The sequence below is a fragment of the Macaca nemestrina genome, chromosome 7, assembly GCF_043159975.1.
Source record: "Macaca nemestrina isolate mMacNem1 chromosome 7, mMacNem.hap1, whole genome shotgun sequence".
NCBI classification, from domain to species: Eukaryota; Metazoa; Chordata; class Mammalia; order Primates; family Cercopithecidae; genus Macaca; species Macaca nemestrina.
In genome coordinates this window covers 158,425,915-158,447,631 of record NC_092131.1, presented here as the reverse complement: position 1 = coordinate 158,447,631, position 21,717 = coordinate 158,425,915, and the positions used below count along the sequence as shown (strand labels likewise).

Genomic DNA, 21,717 nt, shown 5'->3' with positions numbered 1-21,717 from the left:
CTCCCCAGTAGCTGGGATTACAGGCACTCACCACCATGCCCAGCTAATTTTTGTATTTTTAGTAGAGACAGGGTTTCACCATGTTGGACAGGCTGGTTTCGAACTCCTGACCTCAAATGATCCAGCTGCCTTGGCCTCCCAAAGTGTTGGGATTACCCACACCCGGCCAAGGCAGGGGTTTCTAAGAGAGGCAACCTAACCAATCTCTACTGCCCCTCCCCTAAACCAGGATAGGGCCTGTTTATGACAGGGAGTCTATGCATTTGGAAAGAACAGAGAGGTATCTCCAACCAATAGAATCTTAATTCTCGAGGACAGAGGCTCCAACACCAAGTTATATCATTTTCCCCATTCTTACCACTTCATCCTCCTCGTCCTCAAGGAGCTCGCTGTCACTCTCTTCTGGCCTCATGCCTATTCCACGGGTGCCCAGCCCCTCATCTCCAGCTCCAAGGAAGAAGTGGGCAGTGGTACTCTCGCCCTCACTGGCCGTCAATGACCACATCCCTGCCGGAACACCCACTCATCCCGCTCTGCAGAGGGGGGTACCCCATCAGCTCAGAACCCAAGCCCCCTGGCAGTGGGTGGGGATGGGGATGGAGATGAAAAGCATAAGAGGGAACTATAAGGGGAAACAAAACAAAGCTATAGGAAGAAGGATCAACAAGAAAGGAGGCATATGGGCTATGACTTGAGATGCTAAAAGAGCCATAAAAGAAAAACCAAGGTATCCCTTTTCCTCCCTGCTCACCCCACCCCAAGCAGTAAATTAGTAAGAGGATCAGATAATCAGCCCTTACAATGCCTGCATGTCCCTGATTTGGCCAGCAAGAAACATTAACTTCAGGCAGCAAATGGGAAAGGCAGGTCCTCAAGGAAGGCTACTGTTGAGTCCTACCAGAAGAGAAGGTTAGAGTGACATTTCAAACTTTGACTCATTCCACAATGTTCCTAGTCCTTTTCCACCTCCTCACAGTAGTGTTGAATTCAGTGATTTAATTCAAAGGCAGAGGAATGAGAGAGCTCAGCTGCCTTTCCCCTTAAACCTCATCTTCATTCTTCCCAAAGATTCACTCAAAAATATTTATTGAGGGTACCCTACATTCTAAATATTATATCAGAACATTAAGGCCAGGCACACTGGCTTACACCTATAATTCCAGTGTTTTGGGAGGCTGAGGAGGATGGATCACTTGAGTCCAGGAGTTCGAGACCAGCCTGGGCAACATGTCGAAACCCAGTTTCTACAAAAAAATACAAAAATTAGGCAGGCATGGTGGTGCATGCCTGTAGTCCCAGCTACTTGGGAGGCTGAGGCAAGAGGATCATTTGAGCCCAGGATATGGACATTGCAGTGAGCCGAGATCACGCCATTGCACTCCAGCCTGGGTGACAGAGTGAGACCCTCTCTCAAACCAAAAATTAAAAAAATAATAAAACCCCCATGCTCTCTCTCTTTCATCTACTCCACCTTAAAAGACAGTTGCCCAGCCAGATGCCATGGTTCATCCCTATAATTCCAGTATTTTAGGAAACTGAGGCAGGAGGATTGCTTGGGCTCAGGAGTTTGAGACCAGCCAGGGCAACATAGCAAGACCCCATCTCTACAAAAAAAAATTAAGGCTGCACGCAGGGGCTCATGCCTGTAATCCCAGCACTTTGGGAGGCTGAAACAGGATGACTGCTTGAGCCTAAGAGTTCGAGACCAGCCTGGGCAATATAGGGAGACAGGACCTATACAAAAGCTTCTTAAATTAGCCGGGCATGGTGGCACGTGCCTGTGGTCCCAGCTACTTGGGAGGCTAAGCTGGGAGGATTGTTTAAGCCTAAAAGGTCGGGACTGCAGTGAGCGGTGATTGTACTACTGCACTCCAGCCTGGGTAACGGAAAAAGACCCTGCTTCAAAAGAAAAAAAAATTTTTTTCTTTTTTTCTTGAGACAGAGTCTCGCTCTGTCACCCAGGCTGGAGTGCAGTGGTGTGACCTCAGCTCACTGCAACCTCTGCCTTCCGAGTTTAAGCAATTCTCCTGCCTCAGCCTCCCAAGTAGCTGAGACCACAGGCACACCACACCGGGCCCGGCCAATTTTTTTGTATTTTACTTTATAGTAGAGATAGAGTTTCACCATGCTGACCAGGCTGGTCTTAAACTCCTGACCTCGTGATCCCCCCACCTCAGATTCCCAAAGTGCTGGGATTACAGGCGTGAACTACCATACCCAGGCAAAAAGTTTTTTAAAATTAGCCAGGCATGGCCGGGCGCGGTGGCTCAAGCCTGTAATCCCAGCACTTTGGGAGGCCGAGGCGGGCGGATCACAAGGTCAGGAGATCGAGACCACAGTGAAACCCCGTCTCTACTAAAAATACAAAAAATTAGCCGGGCGCGGTGGCGGGCGCCTGTAGTCCCAGCTACTCAGGAGGCTGAGGCAGGAGAATGGCGGGAACCTGGGAGGCGGAGCTTGCAGTGAGCCGAGATCGGGCCACTGCACTCCAGCCTGGGCAACAGCGCGAGACTCCGTCTCAAAAAAAAAAAAAAAAAATTAGCCAGGCATAGTGAGTTGTACACACCAGTGGCCCCGGCTACTCAATAGGCTGAGGTGGAAGGATTGTTTAAGCACAAGAGATCAAGTCTGCAGTGAGCCATGATCGTGCCACTGCACTCCAGTCTGGGTGACACAGCAAGACCCTGCCTCAAATAATGATGATGATAATAATAATAATAGTAATAATAATAATAATAATAAAAGACAGATGCCCAAATTCAGAAAATCTATTCAGGGAAAGAGGTCTAGTGTGGTTGGGAGGTTGAGGATACAGACATCCATACAGCAGTCTCCAACCCATTCTCAAACTGAAATCTCAATGTTCTCTCTAGTGTCTCCTGGTACTATAGAACCAGTGTTAGTCTAGGCCAAGGTCATTCACACCAGGAGCTACAGTTAAAAAAAAAAAAAAAAAAATCCTGTCTAAAACTGTACAAGTAAGAATATCTTTTTTTTTTTTTCTTTTTTTTTTTTTTTGAGACGGAGTCTCGCTCTGCCGCCCAGGCTGGAGTGCAGTGGCCGGATCTCAGCTCACTGCAAGCTCCGCCTCCCGGGTTCACGCCATTTTCCTGCCTCAGCCTCCCGAGTAGCTGGGACTACAGGCGCCTGCCACCTCGCCCGGCTAGTTTTCTGTATTTTTTAGTAGAGACAGGGTTTCACCGTGTCAGCCAGGATGGTCTCAATCTCCTGACCTCGTGATCCGGCCGTCTCGGCCTCCCAAAGTGCTGGGATTACAGGCATGAGCCACCGCGCCCAGCAAGTAAGAATATCTTAAGACTTTAACTTGAGGGCCGGATGCGGTGGCCCATGCCTGTAATCCCAGCACTTTGGGAGGCCAAGGCGGGTGGATCACGAGGTCAGGAGATCAAGATCATCCTGGCTAACACGGCAAAACCCCGTCTCTACTAAAAATACAAAAAAAAAAACCAATTAGCTGGGCGTGGTGGCGGGCGCCTATAGTCCCAGCTACTCGGGAGGCTGAGGCAGGAGAATGGCATGAGCCTGGTAGGCAGAGCATGCAGTGAGCCGAGATCCCACCACTGCACTCTAGCCTGGGTGACAGAGCAAGACTGTCTCAAAAAAAAAAAAAAGACTTCAACTTGAACCAGCAGTTCCACTTCTGTGTACACACAAGTAACGTAGTGGTTCTCAACTAGCTGTGATTTTGCTGCACAGGGGACGTTTGGCAGGAGACATTTTTGGTTGTCACAATTGGAAAGGTACTATTGGTGTCTAGTGAGTAGATGCCAGGGATACTGCTGAACATTCTAAAATGCATAAGATAAGATATATCCTCACAACCAAGAATTATCCAGCCTTAAATCTCAGTAGTGCTGAGGTGGAGAAACCCTGCTGTAGAGAAATTCTCCTACATAAGAAGACTTTTGTGAGGAAGTTCTTAACCTTCTTCATCTCTCTGTTGGTAATGAGGAAAACAAAACAGTTCAGAGGTTACAAGTAGAATCGATAAATATAACGTTGTATACAGAAATGACAGACTAATAGCAATGCAAAAATAAAAGTTGTATGTAAAAAATGGACAGTTTCCAAATACAAACTGCAGAGACATACCTGCAGCACAATTCTATTTGTATAAATAAAAATATTACATATGGTTTATGACTGTATATATAATTAGTAGAAGTAAAAAAACAGGGACTGGAAAGAAAGACATCAAATTCATGATAGGGGTTACTTTTGAGAAGGGAGAATGGAACTAAGGATTCAAATGGTACTTCATAACCTTATCTACAATGTTGATTTCAATTGTAAAAAAGATCTGAAGCAAATACACAAAAGGTTAACATTTGTTCATATGAATTGTAAGGATATGAATATCTGTTATTATTTTCCAAAAATAAAAATTGAGTCATACATCAGCAATTTTCCATGGTCTCCAAAAGCTCTCAGAAACACTGACCAGTGACTCTAGTAAAAGCCGCTAACTCCTTAAGTAAATGAACTTGTCTTACAGAAGTGATATCTTATATATGTAATTAGTCTCATAGATTTTGAAAATAGCCTTGAATAATTATTTCCTCTATCCTTATTTTAAACTCTTTCACTACGACTGGGATTTGCAATTTTGACTAGAAAGTTCTAGCTGACTGCCGGGCACGATGGCTCACGCCTGTAATCTCAGCACTTTGGGAGGCCAAGGCAGGCAGATCACTTGAAGTCAGGAGTTCAAGAACAGCCTGGCCAACATGGCGAAACCGCGTCTCCACTAAACATACAAAAAATTAGCCAGGTGGGGTGGCGCGCACCTGTAATCCCAGCTACTCAGAAGACTGAGGCTGGAGAATCGCTTCAACCCAGGAGGCGGAGGTTGCAGTGAGCTGAAATTGCGACACTGCACTCCAGCCTGGGCAACAAGAGTGAAAATCCTGAGGAAAGAAAGGAAAGAAAGGAAAGAAAGGGAGGGAGGGAGGGAGGGAAGGGAGGGAGGGAGGGAGGGAGGGAGGGAGGGAAAGAAAAGAAAGAAAAAGAAGAAAGAAAGAAAGAAAGAGAGAGAGAGAGAGAAAGAAAGAGAGAGAAAGAAAGAAAGAAATCTAGAGGACCTTTAAATAGACCTCGAACTCTCAACCTTTCCAGTCTTCATCATCTGCTGTCTTTACTTCTCAGCTGCCACGGGGGTGCGACATTCTCCTTAGACTTAATATTTCTAGTTGTGCACTGCAGGTCTTATACACACTCTTCCCCCTGATAAAAAGGCTATTTTTTGAATTCCTTTTCAGTGACCTGACCCAATTTCTCTGACTTGGGACATTCCCAAGGTCCCTGTATAGTTTGAGCAATTAGAATTTTGTTGCATTCTTCATCCTCGCTCTGAAGCAGGGACTTTCTCTCAAGCCTAAGATTCCTAACCCTTTGCCCTTTCTTCCATTGAGTCCTTTCCTCGTTTTCTACTGACTGTACAGTCTTGGTCTTGAAATTCTATTGCAACTACATAACGAGGCATGGTAAGTAATAGAATAGGGAAGAGACTGTTTACAAATAAGTGGCTGAAGAGAGACGAAAGGTCTAAATTCCCAGTTAACAAAGCAAAAATAGAAGCCTGACAGAAATAGCTATGAAATAAGCCAGGATTTATTTAGATGCACCTCTGGACTTTAATGTGGTGTTCCCAGAGCCGCTTCCCTGTTTTCCATGCTCTTCTCCCCATCCGCCTCTCTCCCAAACTGTGTTGGGAAATAAAAGAAAACTTCACACTCCACACTGGGATAAAGGGCAGTCTTAGGCTGACAGGAATCAACGTGAATATGAGGAAAGAAGCAAGGAGATAGGCGAGTAAGGTAAGGAGGGAGGGGCAGGCAGGCAATCTTCTCAGGAACATCTATGTTAAATCAGATCTGGAGAAGGGGTAGAAGGGAGGGTACACGGTGTAACTTCTTTATCCCTTTGACTTTAGGGCTGCTTGCATATATTTAATTTCCTAAATCACTATGCACTTGATGGTGGACTCCATTGGTAGTGAAGAGGAAATATCAATACAAATTCCAGGCAGGAATACTTCCAACACAGAAAAACTCCTCAGGCCACCAACACTATTTTCTGCCCACCTTGAACAGTGGACACCTCACTTCCTTCTTAATGCAATTTTTAATTCTTCAGACACACTCCTCCTTCCGACTCTGATCAACTGTGCTCCTCTCCCTGTTCTCAGTATCAGCTGCTTCGTTCCATCTTCTTTTCCCAACTTGCTACGACTCTTGCCCCAATACTGACTGCAGCCTCCCCATCCCGTCCCGCATCATTGGTCAACTAATTCCGTTAATCCAACTAATCCTCTCACTCACTGATTCCCCAGTATTAAACTCCTTCACCCGCTCGCACGAGTCACCATACTGGGTAACATCTTTATATTGACCCCCAGTGACCCCCCACAAAGACGGCCTGCCATCCATTCTTTCCTCACACCACCCCTCTCTCGAGGCTGTCTTCTCTCCGCCGCAACCCATTCCTCAAGCTACCCCCTTCCCCCTGGACTCCAGCCCCACCCCTCCTGGCGCAGATCCCTTCCACCTTGATCCTCTCCCTTGTACGACTCCGCTCCTCCATCCTCCCGCAGGACCCCCTCTTCCTCACGCAGACCCCCACATACCCATCCACCTCCTCTCCCGCCGACCCTCTCCTGGGTACTCTCCCCGCACAGCTCCGGGTCACGAATACCGCCCTCCCATCCCGACTCCACTAGCTTTTGCCCGCCCCCGCCTTGGCCGCCCCACTCTCCCTACGCTGACACTAAGGCCCCTCCGCTGGGCCTCCTCCCAAAGCGGAGCCCACCCAGAACGAACCGCTGCTCCGGGAATCCACCAAGCCCACCCTACCGCGCCCACCCCCTCCGATACCGCCCCCAGCCCCAGCCACTCCCCCACCGCCCCCGGCCCTCACTCACCCGCCTCCCTCAGCTCGCGCAGCCGAACCTGCCGGCAGCGACACCTGACAGCGGCCCAATCAAAGCGCGACTTCTTTGCCGTGCCACCAATCAGAGAAGGGCGCGCACCGGCAACAGAGTCAGGCTGCGTTGGCCGGCGCTTCTGCGCGGAGGAGCGTGACCCCTGGTGGCTCCGGGAGGGAATGCAACTTGATGCTCCCTCCCTTTGATTTCTTACTGCGTCGCCAAAGTCCAGATGCGTGGTCTAGACAGGGACGTTCCATGAGACGACGGTGGGGGTGGGAAGCCTGATGCTGAGAAAGTGGAAGAGGCAGAGTTTGTGCCATTGCTACTCCTTCAGAGCAAAACCAGGTCTTCCATTTGTCTTATGAGACAAAACAGGGTTTCATATATGTACAGATGCAATAAATAAAGGTTGAAAATATTAACAGATATAAAGAGGAGTGACAGGGAGACTGGAGACAAAAAAAAACACAAGGAGAGAAGCAGATAAGAAAGTTAAGGGAAGGAACAGAGAGACATTTACAGAGGAGGCAAGAAAATGGATGGACCTGGAACTCTAGACAAATTGATTCCTATCTTCACAGCCTGTTTTTCTCTACGCTCCAGACAAAGCTGGATTTGAATCCTGGCCTTACCTTTAATAGCTGTGCAGCCTTGAGCGACTCACATAACTTCTCTGAGCCTTTATTTTTCTCATCCATAACACTGGGATTAAAAACCTATGGCCGGGCTCTGCGGCTCACGCCTGTAATCGCAGCACTTTGGGAGGCCACATCACGCGGATCACGAGGTCAGGCGGTGGAGACTATTCTGGCCAACATGGTGAAACCCCGTCTCTACTGAATATACAGAAATTAGCCGGATGTGGTGGTGCGCACCTGTAATCCCAGCTACTCGGGAGGCTGAGGTAGGAGAATTATTTAAACTCAAGAGGTGGAGATTGCAGTCAGCCGAAATGGAGCCACTGCACCCCAGCCTGGCAAGAAAGCCAGACTCCGTCTCAGAAAAAAAAAAAAAAACCTAATTAAGGCCGGTTGTGGTGGCTCAAGCCTACAATCCCAGCACCTTGGGAGGCCCAGGCGGCAGATTGCTGGAGTGCAATGGAGTGCAAGGAGTTCAAGATCAGCCTGGGCAACATGATGAAACCCTGTCTCTACAAGAAATACAAAAGCTAGCCAGGCGTTGTGGCCTATGCCTGTGGTCACAGCTACTTATGAGGCTGAGGCAGGAGGATCACTTGAGCCTGGGAGATGGAGTTTGCAGTGAGCAAAGATCACCTCACTACATTCCAACCTGGGTGACAGAGCGAGACCCTGTCTCAATAAACAACAACAAAACACCTCACTTAAAGGGTACTGATAATATGGAAGCATTTTGTATTGTATATGTTATTGTTATTATTATCTTTGCATCTTCACTTGGGTTTCCCTGGTCAAGACAGTTGTTCCCTCTTTCTTCTCTGCAACATTAGAGGTCTTGCCACTTTTCCAGTCGTGCCACATTGTACTGACCCCACAAGGCCTCCTGAATGGACATAGAAATGATTCTAAGGGCTGCAATAGATTATTCTAAGAGGAATAGATGCCTCACTAGTTCATGCCCAGGCTCATACCTCCTCCACCACTCTAGCCCTTCAAACTAGCTATTACAGCATCTTTCAGGTAGTTAACTTCTGTTACTGTCCCCCTGAAAATGTAGACTCTGTCCCTAGTAATCATTGGAACAATCCAATTCAACTCAATGAAATAATACATATAAAAGTTCCTTATAATTGTAAAGTGCTTTAAAAATATTAAATACCATTGACAAAAATAATTATTATTAAATAAAATACCATATATCAATACCATATATTGATTATTTCCATATGCTGTAAAATAACTTTTTAAATGAGCATATAATTTAATATATTAAATGACAGGCATATAATATATTACGTGCCTGTCAAAGGCACATGAGGGATAGGAAAAGTGCACAAGTGGCTGGGCGAGGTGGCTCACACCTGTAATCCCTGCACTTTGGGAGGCTGACGCAGGCGGATCACAAGGTCAGGAGATCGAGACCATCCTGGCTAACACAGTGAAACCGCGTCTCTACTAAAAATACAAAAAAAAAAAAAAAAAAAAGCCGGATATGGTGGCAGGTGCCTGTAGTCCCAGCTACTTGGGAGGCTGAGGCAGGAGAATGGCGTGAACCTGGGAGGCACCTATTGCAGTGAGCCGAGATCGCGCCACTGTACTCCATCCGGGCGACAGAGCAGGACACCGTCTCAAAAAAAAAAAAAAAAAAAGAAAGAAAACAAAACAAAAGTGCACAAGTACATGTGTTTTCTCAGTGGAATTATTGTTCACATTTGGGAAGCTACTCTCTAAACTTGGGTAATTTCTCTACTCCTCTGGCTGTCTTATTTCTCCTTCTGTAATTATCTCTTCCCATTCCCTATTCCTTAATCTTAGTAACCACCCTCTCAATCAAATAGCTATCCTACGGCTCTAGAAGATCATCTCCCTATTTATCTGGATAAATACACACTATTCTAAGAAGTTATATTTATTTACTCATGGCTACTTTTTAACCTAGGTAAAGAGACCCCACAACACCGGTAACATCTTCCACACTACAGCTGCATAACTCTGTTCTCTAACAATTGATGTCTTACCAGGAGAAGAAGGAATGGACCCAAAGGAGAGGTGGATACTTCTAAGAATACCCACAAATGAAGAAGGTGGAAAAAAAGAACACAAGGAAGGCCTAAGGGGAATGAAGGGAATGAGAGTAGTATGGGGGAGTTCTTGATGTAAAGGGAATTCTCTTTCCCAAATACTCTCTCTTAAGATTTCTGAGTATCTTACTGTCTTGCGGGTACAACAGGATAGCAGAGGTAAGGGACTAATGCCACAGTGCTACTCCACCTTAACTGACCCTCTACGCTGAAGCCCCTCATCTCTATTTCAACTCTAGCATTCATTCTCCTTGCTACCAGGACAAAGGTCAAGTCATACCTGGAGCTAGGAAACAAAGCCCTCTCAAGTCTGAATATGAGTTTTATGAGGAGAGAGGGCAGAAGAGGTGATCACGAGGAAGGCAGAGATGCCCTGACGACCTCATGCCCTGATACACCACTTGCCTCTGGATTAAACAGCATTAGGGAGCCAAGAAAGGAAACACATGTGGTGTCTGGAGACCTGTGCCTGCCTGTCCCAGTCCCACACCCAGTCATCTCACCACACCCTTCACCACCTGACTTTACTTTCACCTCCAGTCCAGGAACTAGGAACTACGGAGAGAGAAGCCAAGGGAGAGGAGGAAGAGGAAACTAACGATTCCCTGCCCAACCCCAGCCCCACACCCAGCACCACCAACAGGTGAGCAAGCTTGCCGAGGAAACGCAGAGGGCATCCTGTGAGCAGGAAACACGTCTGAGTCTGGAAAAGACGCAGAGAAGTAAAAGATCAAAGGCGAGGTAGGGGGCGGGGAGGAAAGTGGGAGAGACAAAAGGAAAACAAAAAGTGGGGGATCATGAGAAGTAGAGGCAGGAAATAACAGGGCTTCAGACTTGGGTGCAGAGTGGAGGTGGAGGACACAGCACAGATGGCATAAGAATTAATATTTCCCTGGTTCCTGCCAGGGACTCCTTTCTCAGCCTTGTAAGGAGTGCACAGAGGTGGCAAGGAAGCACCTTGCTCCTCTTCCTGGTTCTAAGGAAAAGGTGACCTTGAGCCAATGGGTGTCTTTCCCAGTGCCTGCCTCTAACCCTGTGCTTTCTCCATATCCTCCTCTGGTATCTGTGTTTATTCCGCGGTTTCCCCGCGGCTGCCCCCGGGAGAAGGGAGAGGTGGCTGGGGCAGGCCGAAAGCAGAGGATAGGTTGGGCAATGTCACCCTTCCACACCTACAGGGTAGATGGATCGGGTTTCGGTTTAAACCGAGGGATTTGGGGGAAGGGTGTTGGGGTTTAGCTAGTCCACGCGGGTGCTGTCCTCCACTTGGTGCTGAAATCTGGGCCGCCACATCCCGGGGGCGGGTGGGGGCTACATCCCCGGCTTTAGACGCGCGAGTCTCAGGTCCCGCTAATTACCTGGCGGGTGCTGCCCACCCCTGCCCCCGCGCACCTAGCGCGGTGGCAGGGGGGAAGGCGGGGCCTCGGGGAGCCCCACCCCTGGAGACTGCGGCTGGGGCCTCCCCCTCCTCCGCCAGCCTGCCACTAGCTCATTGCGCCTCTCCTGCAGTCTGGTTGGCACCGGCTCCCATTCAGGCTCCAGCCTCCAATCCGACCCCCATTTCGGCTGCAGCCTCGGACCTAGCTCCGGCCCTCAGTCTATCGGGTTGCATCCTCCCTCCCTGTTCCGGATCCTATCTTGCGCCAGCGCCTACTCCAGGATCCCGTAGCCAGACCTCAAGCCATGGCTGGTTCCTTCTCCCGTCTGCTGTCCGCCCGCCCGGGAATCAGGCTCCTGGCTTTGGCCGGAGCGGGGTCTCTAGCCGCTGGGTTTCTGCTGCGACCAGAACCTGTACGAGCGGCCAGTGAACGACGGAGGCTGTATCCCCCGAGGTAACAGTGCCTGAGGCGCGGGAGGAGGCGGGGGCAGGTGGTGATTGAAGGTGCGGGTAGAAATGAGAATCCGAGCAACAGAAAAGGGCTATAATCACGAAGGCCCTGGAGCTGGAGGGCTGTACAGTCTGCAGACCTCAGCGGGGTGGGGGTGGGGGCCAAAACCATAAAGCAAGAACATTTCTGGGGACCTGCCAAGACCACCTCTGGCCCTGCGAGTTCCAGCTGCACTCGCTGCCCAAATCCCTAATTGTAAAGCCGGGAACTATCCTTTTCGCTTCCCTCCATCTCCTCCTCTCATTTTCTTAATTCCTGTCCTTAAGGCTTTTCCCCTCCTCCATCCCTAGTGTTGTGTCATGGGAGGAAAGAACTGAGCAGATCTGGAGGAACTGAGTTGGCCAGCCAGAGGCAACTAGAACTACTAGAAAAGCATAGACTCTGAAAGTCCCTAAAGAGATTACCAAGGTTTAGCCTCTTTCTAATTTCCCCTCCTCCCACGGAGCAAAGCCAGACATGGCCAACTGGACAGCTCCCAGGTAACTGCATTAGGTCTAGGGTCTGTGCCCTCCCTCCATGGTCACTGGGTACCCCCTCCCCAGCGCTGAGTACCCAGACCTCCGAAAGCACAACAACTGCATGGCCAGTCACCTGACCCCAGCAGTCTATGCACGGCTCTGCGACAAGACCACACCCACTGGTTGGACATTAGATCAGTGTATCCAGACTGGCGTGGACAACCCTGGCCACCCCTTCATCAAGACTGTGGGCATGGTGGCTGGAGATGAGGAGACCTATGAGGTAGGGGGTCCCCAGAGTCTCCCTGATGATCCAACTCATCTTCCCAGTCATCCCAGCTCCTTCCCCCTAAAGACCTCTCACTTTCCCCCAAGACTCTGAGCTCCCCCAAACTTAAGTTTTCTGATCCAGTGAAATCAATGCACAGTTGAAGTCTGGGGAAGGATTCCCTCTCCTTAACTATCTCTCCCTCTTAACTCCCCTTAGGTATTTGCTGACCTGTTTGACCCTGTGATCCAAGAGCGACACAATGGATATGACCCCCGGACAATGAAGCACACCACGGATCTGGATGCCAGTAAAGTGAGTTCAAATATCCCACTTCTGATTTGCATTACCTGTGTACAACACTCTGTATCTCTAACCCCTTCACCTGATATCCTGAATCATGCTCATTACACTACTGAGCTTTTAATCTTAATGTAAGGAAAAAATCATATCTTAAGGGGCAGCATATATGGAGATGAAAGGATAAGAATGACTATGGCCCAAGGTGGGCGGTTTGGGGAAGGGTCTGCAATGCCCCCTTCAATTGGAGTGCTTTCCCAACGGGCCTCTTCTTCCAATGCATGCAAGTAGAATGCACAGAGTCCTCTAATGCCTAAGGAAGATATCTCCTTTCCCAGGGGCCCTCAGTTCCCACCGTGTTTCTGTGACTTATATTCATTTCCCTTATCTCCCAGATCCGTTCTGGCTACTTTGATGAGAGGTATGTATTGTCCTCTAGAGTCAGAACTGGCCGAAGCATCCGAGGACTCAGTCTGCCTCCAGCTTGCACTCGAGCAGAGCGACGGGAGGTGGAACGTGTTGTGGTGGATGCACTGAGTGGCCTGAAGGGTGACCTGGCTGGACGTTACTATAGGCTCAGTGAGATGACAGAGGCTGAACAGCAGCAGCTGATTGATGTGAGGGTCTTAAGAGGGCGCTGGTTGGTGGGAGCAGATGGAAAAAAGAGCCAGAGGGAAGGCTGGGCCAGATGAGACATGGGCTCTGAGAGGCCCAGGGGCCACCATGAAGATTCTTAACCCAAGTCCCATTACTCTTCCCAGGACCACTTTCTGTTTGATAAGCCTGTGTCCCCATTGCTGACTGCAGCAGGAATGGCTCGAGACTGGCCAGATGCTCGTGGAATTTGGTATGAGGCTGCTCCTTACCTCTTTTGTCTTCATGCCCTCATAAATGCTTTTTTTCCCCCTCTATCTCTACCAATTCTTGCCTTGCCTCTTGAACACTGTCCCTCTCCTGCCCTCAGGCACAACAATGAGAAGAGCTTCCTGATCTGGGTGAATGAGGAGGATCATACACGGGTCATCTCCATGGAGAAGGGTGGCAACATGAAGAGAGTGTTTGAAAGATTCTGCCGAGGCCTCAAAGAGGTTGGAAAAGATTGTGTAGGGGAACTAAGTGGGAGGACATAAGGAAAACCAAAGAGTAGCATAAATAATGTAATTTATCAACCCACCCAGGACATGTCTGATAGTAAAAAGGACTATCTAGGACTCACTCTAGGAATAAAGGTATAAACCAGCTGGGACCATACTGGGAAAACCAGGACATGTGGTCACCCTAAGATCAGGAAAAGAAAGAGTGTCAGGAACCTTAGGAAGTGAATAGGGCAGTTGCCGGATAATGCAAAAAAGGAATAACTGAGATGTCAGGTCAGTGCCTGGAATGTGTGCAGTGGAATGGTGAGGTGTGCAGATAAGGAAAACATTTGAGCTTAGAGTGATGTTGGCGGGGAGAGGTTGCTGTGTTCATGACTCCAATATAACCACCCAGTTCTGAGCCAAGGTAGGCCTTGACTCTAGGTTCTATCATTCTTGTTAGAGTATCAGGTCGAGGCTTTAAGTTGAGAGTTGGGAGGGAGACTGGGGAAGGAGGAGGATCAAATGTTTCGAGTTCTAGAATATGTGGCTCTATATGAGAGGTTGAACTGAATCATCAATCCTACATAGATTGGGTCTCCATATTCAAGTCTACATTAGAAATCCCCATAAACTCAATTCAATCTTACTGTATGTTCTCAAACATACAGTTCTATTTTAGGTTTGCAAAGAAAAAGGGCTCCTCTTTTAGATTCTGAGAAGTTTCTACTATTTTAGGCAAGTAATAGATAACATATTCTGACTATGAGTGGGTCGGGAAGTACCTTTAAATTATATGCCTCAGTTTCCTCGTCTGTAAAATTGGGATAATAAGATTTTCTACATTTTAGGTTGTTGTGGGGATTAAATGAAATACAGGTAAAGTACTTGGTCCAACGTAAGTGCTTAATAAGTGTTAAAGTGTTAGCTGCATTATTATTCTAGATGGAAGGGTTTCCCCCATGTTCAGCATGTAAGATATGCCCTATGCCATGGTTCTTTCTGAACTATAAACAGGATCCTTTTACGCACGTTGGGTAGTGGTCTTTGTGACCGTCACTCTGGTAGATCCCTTGTCTCTTCAACTCCAATAGTCATCTTCATGACTACGTGGTTAATTGAAGCAAAACACCTTCCCCTGCCCCTATTCCTATGAATCTGGCTTTTCTGCTCTGTTTTCATCTTTCTCTGCATTGACACAGGTGCTCCGTTCACAGCTAACAGAACGTTATCTTACCTCTTCCTGGCAAAGCTTACACCTTCATCTTCTGTCTGAAAGGACCCTTCCAAGCTCTAGGCTCATTAGCAAAGCAAAGATAATTGATGCATGCAGAACTCATTGAATAATCAGTCCTCTCTCAGTTCAGTTTACCACCTCTGTTCATTTCCCTAGATCATCCCTAATACACCACTCCTTCGAGTTTTCTTCTTCCACATATTTTTTCACAATCTCATTATTATGCACATCATAATTTTGCATCATGCATGCATGAAAACAATAACAAGCCATTTTCATTAAAAAAGACCAGTGTCATCCATTCACAGCCAAGTTTCTGTTCTAGACATATTTCTAGTGTTCTTGTGTGTCTAGCTAAGGGAGGGTCCAGGGTTAATGAAATATCCCTGATTTTTCATTAACAAAACCTTTGTGGACTCAGGTGGAGCGACTTATCCAAGAACGTGGCTGGGAGTTCATGTGGAATGAGCGTTTGGGATACATCTTGACCTGTCCATCTAACCTGGGCACTGGACTTCGGGCAGGAGTGCACATCAAACTGCCCCTGCTAAGCAAAGTAAAGGAGTTGTGGGGTTACAGAGGGGTGTGAGTAAGGAAGGGTGGGTTGTGGATGGGGAGGGAGTGGACCCTTTGGAAAGGAGCCAAACATGTTGTGGCTAAAGGGTCAGGGGACAGGCCAGGCACAGCGGCTCATGCCTGTAATCCCAGCACTCGGGAGGCCAAGGCGGGCCGATTACCTGAGCCCAGGAGTTCAAGACCAGCCTGGGCAACCTGTGGAAACCCCATCTCTACTACAAATGCAAAAGTTAGCTGGGTGTAGTGGAGGCTGAGGTGAGAGGATCACTTAAGCCTGTGATCACTCCAGCCTGGGTGACAGAGAGAGATCCTGTCTGGAAAAAAAAAAAAAAGTCAGGAAACAGAGCTCTGAGCAGGTTCAGGGCTCTTTCAGGTAGGACTAGTCTCTGCCTCTATCGACCGTGCTCCCAATCCCTATCTCCTCTCTAGGATAGCCGCTTCCCAAAGATCCTGGAGAACCTAAGACTCCAAAAGCGTGGTACTGGAGGAGTGGACACTGCTGCCACAGGCGGTGTCTTTGATATTTCTAATTTGGACCGACTAGGCAAATCAGAGGTGAGATCCTAAGGGATTAGGGTGAGGAGAGCTATAGGTCTGTGGGGGCTGAAATATGGCAGTGAGTGAGCCTCCGGGATGTAACATAATCTGAAATGAAATTCAGGTCGAGTGGGGAGGCAACTGGAAATCAGCAGGCAAGTCAGTCAGTGCTAAAGAAAAGCTCAGATTGTAGGAAGCAGAGATCAAAGATTAGTGTCCTTCAGGTGGAGCTTGTGCAGCTGGTCATCGATGGAGTAAACTATTTGATTGATTGTGAACGGCGTCTGGAGAGAGGCCAGGATATCCGCATCCCCACACCTGTCATCCACACCAAGCATTAACTCCCCACCACCAACTGATGTCTCAAGATTCCCAGGAGTTCTGCTCATTCTAATGATGGCCCTTTCTACTTGCTCTGGACCTGCCCCCGCATCCCCTGCCTCCATCCTAGTAAAGACTCCTTGCTATGCTGCAGCTGTCTATGTTATTTCTAATGGTGGGGTGAGGAGGGGAGCAGGCTTCAGGAAATGAAAAGAGGCAATGGGATTATTTATGATGGAAAGAGACTCCAGATATGGCATCCTGGGAACACTGATTCTCAGGTGGGTGGAAAGCATTAACATTTTACCCATATTCCTCATCAGCTTCTGAAAATAATCAGGATGCACTTCTGTTTACACTTTATTCATTATGACTTAAGATTTCTCTCCCCACAATCTCCTTCTACTGTAGAGACAGGCTCAGAGCAGGTGGCCAAGGAAGCTGATAGTCAATACCAGGGACCAGGAAGGTCGTGACCAGTCCTGGAGGCCCCAGGCTGTACTTCGACCTATAATAGACAGGGAATGGGAGTCGTATCACAACTCTGCTCTCCAGGAGCATTGATACTTGGAAATTAGCGCTCTGCCTGTAGACTCCTTCACTCCACGGATCTCCCTGGGTGCACTCTAAGAGCCAGACAGCACCAGATTAGGGGTTTGATTCGGGGTCAGGAGATGGAGGCTCAAGCTGTGCAGCTGGGAACTCACCTTGCTGTTCCGGGCTCTCCTTGCCTTCATGCTGGGCCCATGCAACTGCTCGTCGCTGCTCAGGACTCAGAAAGGCCATTTGCTCAGGAGTGACAGCCACAGCCTGGGCACTGGTGAGACTAGATAGTTGGGTGGGACTAAACACCACCTGGGGGCAGGGGTAGGAATCAGTGCATGCCAGTTGGGCCCTGGCTCTCCTGTGGTCACCCCAGTCCATTAATACTTACAGCAAATTTAGGAGGAGGGATGACAGAAATGGCAAGAGGAGTAAGGCCCTGGATCTGTCCCTGCAGCAATGCTGAAAGAGCCAGGTCTGGGATCCCAGCTGTTGAAGCAAGTGGCATCCAAACATTGTCTTAGACTCACCTTCCTTCTCTTCAAACAGATAGACCTTCTCTAACTACTCCCAAAGTGCCCTACCGTAGACCTTCCCCAGTATGTCTCTAGCCCCTTATTTAAACACCCTCTCAGGTCCCCACTTTAAGAATTGCAGGGCAGTCTTCCATCCAGTCCACCCATGGTATGGAAACCAAACCAACTTGCACCAGCAGTAGCCCAGCTCCCCACCTGCTATGGTGCCAATTTCAGTGAAGATCTCAGGCCCCCAGTTACTGATTGGGCCAAAGCCACCAGGCAGTACAAGGAGGTGGGCCAGAACCTCCAGTTGTTCTTCAGAGCACTGGAGATGCAGGGTGCCCAGGAAGAGAGCTGCTTGGCTGTAGAACAGTGGGAAGGAAGGAAGAAGAATTCAGCTTCAGCGAAAGGGGCTGTGGTCATGAGACAAAGGAAGAGATGGCTTCAGATGAGTTCCCTTCCTCCATGGGACCAGACCTTCATGATCCTTCTTTCCCCAGTAAGTCCATCTTTACCTCAGCACCACCACCCTCAGCCCCTTCACAAGTGACCTAAACTCCCAACTGCTGATGTGCTGGAGCTCCTCTGGCCGCAGTCCACAGAGCGTATAACCCAGCGCTGTCAGATGAATGAAGTCCAGGTGGCTCACATGCCGACCACTCTGCCGTAGGAAACTGGAGACCACAACGCGGAGCTGGGGTGGGGGTTGGGGGCAGAGGGGAAGGAGAAAAGTTATGGAGAATGAATGGACAGGGAAGTGATAGGTGTTGCTGGGTTACACTCTGTTACTATTAAGACCTAAAGAGTCACGGGGAAGGCTGAGGACTCAGAAAAGAAAAGGATAGAAAAAGAAGAGGCCTCCAGGAAAAGAGGTAGGAGACAGTATTATGTGTTCAGGGCCTCAGAGTGAATAAATCAGAGTCCTGAAGGTCACTAGTAGGGGGTATCAACAAAAGATAGAAAGAATGACCAGGTAGGGTCACAGGAAAAAATTCCTTGGGCTTTAGATGATCTACAGGGCTGGGTCTGTGGGATGGGTGTTTGGGAAGTGGTAGGGAGGAGGAAAGGTGTTACCTGAGTGGAGCTCCAGCCATCTATCTGCCCCAGGGTGCTCAGCACTCCCCAGTCCACTAGGATCAGCTCCTGTAGTTCCCGATCTCCTAGACCTATTAAGAGCCGACCGAGCTGCAGGATCTGCTCAGGACGAAATCTCCGGGGGGGACCCCACAACTAGGAGAAAGAGAGGAACAATGTGAGTGGAAAAGCAGTGGATTGGGAGTCAGAATGCTGGGTTTTAAGTCTTGCCTCTGCCCTTAGCTGTATAACTCTAGGCAAGTCACCTGCCTTTTCTTTAGTTTCCTCCACTGTCAAATGAGACAGTTGCCTTACAGTTCCTCTAACGTGTTTTGAAAGACATTACAGTCAGTGGAAAAGAAGAGCGGACTAACTCTAGTCCATGAGTTCTACACCTTTATGTGCATCAGACACAGAGACACTTATTAAAACACAGATGCCTGAGGCCCAGCACAGTGGCTCACAGCTGTAATCCCAGCACTTTGGGAGGCTGAGGTGGGAGGATTGCTTGAGTCCAGGAGTTCAAGACCATCCTGGGCAACATAGCAAAACCCCATCTCTACCAAAAATACAAAAGTTAGCCAGGTATGGTGGCGTGCACCTGTAGTCCCAGCTACTTGAGAGGCTGAGTCAGGAGGATCGCTTGAGCCCAGGATGTAGAGGTTACAGTGAGCCAAGATCACACCACTGCACTCCAGCCTGCGTGCTGGGTGACAGAGTGAGACTCTGTCTCAAAAAAAAAAAACGCAGATGCAGATGTCTGGATTCCTTCTCCCAGAGGCTTATTTTTTTATTTATGAGACAGGGTCTTGTTTTGACACCCAGGCTGGAGTGCAGTGGTGCGATTTTGGCTCATTGCACCCTCCACCTCCTGGGCTCAGAGGATTCTCCTACCCCAGCCTCCCGAGGAGCTGAGATTACAGGCATGCGCCACCACACCCAGCTAATTTTTTTTCTATTTTTAGTGGAGACAGGGTTTCACCATGTTGCCCAGTCTGGTCTCAAACCCCTGGGTTCAAGCAATCCATCTGCCTCAGCCTCCCAAAGTGCTGGGATTACAGGCGTGAGTCACTGCGTCCAGCCTCCCCAAAGGTTTTTATTAAGTCAGTCTAGCATGGTAATCGGCACTGGCATTGTTCCTGTGCTCGGTTCAGCAGTACATACACATAAAAACATTGGAATGATACAAAGATTAGCACAGCGCCTATGCAAGGATAACATGCAAATTCATGAAGCATGCCATTATTATTATTATTTTGTTTATTTATTTATTTATTTTTATTTTTATTTTTTTCGAGGTGGAGTCTCGCTCTGTCGCCCAGGATGGAGTGCTTTCTTGACCTTGCCTCACTGCAAGCTCCACCTCCCGGGTTCACCCCATTCTGCTGCCTCAGCCTCCCAAGTAGCTGGGCTACAGGTGCCTGCCACCACGTCTGGCTAACTTTTTTGTATTTTTAGTGGAGATGGGATTTCACCATGTTAGACATCATAGTCTTGATCTCCTGACCTCATTATCCGCCCACCTCAGCCTCCCAAAGTGCTGGGATTACAGGTATGAGCTACCGCGCCTGGCCGAAGCATGCCATTATTTTTTTAAGAAAGAAAGAAAAAAAGAATAAAGAAAAAAATCTGTTCCCTTGATGATTCCGATACACATTAAAATTTGGTAATCACTGCTTTAGTCCCTCTATTCATTATACTAGCTCTCTTTCCTCAATATTTATCCCCACTCACCTCCTACTTGTGACCCAAATCTTCTAATTCTTTTATCTCCTGCTTCCCCCACCTCTCATCCAACTCTATATTCTCTTTGTGTCCTACATCACACCCAAAGAGCTTCTTCATGGCCAACCCCAGTTGACTCTCCATCACTAACCTGTTTTGCTTTGCCCATGGCTGCTCGCAGTTCCTCAGGCCCAAGTCCTGGGTCCCCTGCAAATAGTGTCAGGCAGTCCTCAAAGTCTGAGAGCTCCATCTCTGCAATCTGGGTTGCAGACCAGGCTGCTGGGAATGTCCCTCGTACATCTGCACAATTTGGCACAGGTTCTGAAGGGGGAAGACAGGGTCAGGAGGTCAGTATGGTAATAAAATATGCCCAGAGATATCTGTAGATGGAATGACTCTTCCAACCTTTGGAGGATGGAGCACTGTGGCAAGTAGGGACCGAAGGATTATTACAAGGTAAGATGTATAGGGCTTAGAAGATAATAGAACAAGAAGTGATTGGAGATGCCAAGTCCCTTCTTTTATAGATGAAAGACTGAGGATGTTGGTCAGGGATTTAATGGCAGAGCTGAATTTGAACCCAGTTCTCTAGCCTCACAATGTCTCCTTCAAAGCTTCTAGGGATCTCCCCAGCAGAGAGCTCCACACTTAGCCGAGCTAGAGCTGAATCAGCTGTTTAAAGAGACAAGAGAGCAGGAAAACGGAAATTCTGGGCTAAAAGAAAACTTAATAGTTTACAAACTCCCAAAGCTATAGAATTCTAGAACTAGAAGAGACTTGAAGATCATCCCTCTAACCTCTTCTTTATAATTAGAAAACCCAGTCCCAGAGAAAAGCATATGCAGAACCCAAACTATTTGATACTCCCTGTACATCCTGCTGGACATATGAGTATTTGGGTAGTTTCACCTGGAAGATCCTCAGCAGCTGGTCGCACAACCCCTGCTACCAGGGCTGCTTTCTTGGCAGCCAGCTGTGGCCCCCTACACAGCTGTCCAACTCTGCTCTGCTCCCAGCTCTGCTGCTTTTCTAGAAGCCGCTCCAGGGTCTCTGGACCCAAGGCCTCCTGCATGAGAAGGTAGAAGGAGAGTAGGGAGATCTGGACAGATCAGGGCCTGCTGCTGTAGCTGTAATTCCAAAGTCCGGTCTCTGTTTCGCAGTCTCCCCCTAGATCTAGGCTTCATATCCTTTGCCCTCTTTGGCCATGGGTCCCCATAACCAGCTCACCAGTCCCCTCTATGCATTTACTCCCTTCCCTTCTTCCTTCATCTCACCCTGGGGATCAAGGAAATTGCCTCAGTAGACAGAGTGAACACTAGGCGTCCAGCTTGCTCTACTTCATCCTGGCTCCACAACTCTGGTTTCCTGGGGACAGGAAGAAAATCGGGGGCTGGGGAGCTGAGAGAACTGTGAGGAAAAGGAAGGGGAAAAAAGGACATGCTAGGATTTGGGACACAGGGCTCCAAGGGACCTTAAGAATATAGAACAGGCTGCCACTGATGATGGTGGTTGAGGGATTGGGTACAGAATGAG

The 21,717-nt window shown here is 48.4% G+C and overlaps 3 protein-coding genes and 1 pseudogene across 30 annotated transcripts in view; 2 read left to right on the top strand and 2 right to left on the bottom strand.

The window, feature by feature from the left end:
• Positions 1–505, bottom strand: part of LOC105493144 (inositol hexakisphosphate and diphosphoinositol-pentakisphosphate kinase 1) — a 54,696-nt gene extending 54,191 nt beyond the window's left edge. For all 10 annotated transcript variants that reach the window (XM_071066990.1, XM_071066992.1, XM_071066991.1 and 7 more), the window contains exon 1: positions 359–505. In XM_071066990.1, the coding sequence (XP_070923091.1) occupies positions 359–505 (147 nt within the window). The remainder of the gene's footprint in view (positions 1–358) is intronic.
• A 341-nt stretch (positions 506–846) lies between these two features.
• The window catches only part of LOC105491375 (stereocilin), a 64,267-nt gene continuing 43,396 nt past the window's right edge, over positions 847–21,717 (bottom strand). For 11 of the 16 annotated variants that reach the window (XM_071066976.1, XM_071066972.1, XM_071066979.1 and 8 more), the window contains 9 exons: positions 21,459–21,549; positions 21,094–21,250; positions 20,336–20,505; positions 18,460–18,615; positions 17,937–18,079; positions 17,599–17,747; positions 17,259–17,356; positions 17,032–17,179; positions 15,016–16,832 (listed from right to left, as the gene is read on the bottom strand). In XM_071066976.1, the coding sequence (XP_070923077.1) occupies positions 16,744–16,832; positions 17,032–17,179; positions 17,259–17,356; positions 17,599–17,747; positions 17,937–18,079; positions 18,460–18,615; positions 20,336–20,505; positions 21,094–21,250; positions 21,459–21,549 (1,201 nt within the window). In that variant the 3' untranslated portion in view covers positions 15,016–16,743. Of the gene's footprint in view, positions 895–7,138; positions 7,234–15,015; positions 16,833–17,031; positions 17,180–17,258; positions 17,357–17,598; positions 17,748–17,936; positions 18,080–18,459; positions 18,616–20,335; positions 20,506–21,093; positions 21,251–21,458; positions 21,550–21,717 lie in introns of those variants that run through there. The other 5 variants (XM_071066978.1, XM_071066970.1, XR_011606113.1 and 2 more) reach the window with 5 other exon arrangements.
• LOC105491353 (creatine kinase U-type, mitochondrial) lies at positions 10,228–16,475 on the top strand. Of its 4 annotated transcripts, none has more exons than XM_071067007.1 (10): positions 10,228–10,308; positions 11,172–11,494; positions 12,094–12,292; positions 12,497–12,592; positions 12,973–13,194; positions 13,339–13,424; positions 13,542–13,665; positions 15,312–15,446; positions 15,896–16,021; positions 16,228–16,475. In XM_071067007.1, exons 2-10 carry the CDS (start codon positions 11,346–11,348, stop codon positions 16,342–16,344), a joined length of 1,254 nt encoding a protein of 417 aa, XP_070923108.1. In that variant the 5' UTR covers positions 10,228–10,308; positions 11,172–11,345; the 3' UTR covers positions 16,345–16,475. The 4 variants fall into 4 exon arrangements, with proteins under 4 accessions (XP_070923108.1, XP_070923107.1, XP_070923106.1 ...); XM_071067006.1 differs by lacking the exon at positions 10,228–10,308 and adding an exon at positions 10,334–10,406; XM_071067005.1 differs by lacking the exon at positions 10,228–10,308 and having other exon boundaries at positions 11,122–11,494.
• On the top strand, positions 19,616–19,708 carry LOC112428764 (U6 spliceosomal RNA; annotated as a pseudogene).

Excerpts from the sequence above, each read along its gene's own strand:
- LOC105491353 (XM_071067007.1), top strand. The coding sequence starts at position 11,346 with ATGGCTGGTTCCTTCTCCCGTCTGCTGTCCGCCCGCCCGGGAATCAGG. Across the intron at positions 12,593-12,972 it reads CGGATCTGGATGCCAGTAAA|ATCCGTTCTGGCTACTTTGA; the intron begins GTGAGTTCAAAT and ends CTTATCTCCCAG. Across the intron at positions 15,447-15,895 it reads AACTGCCCCTGCTAAGCAAA|GATAGCCGCTTCCCAAAGAT; the intron begins GTAAAGGAGTTG and ends TCTCCTCTCTAG.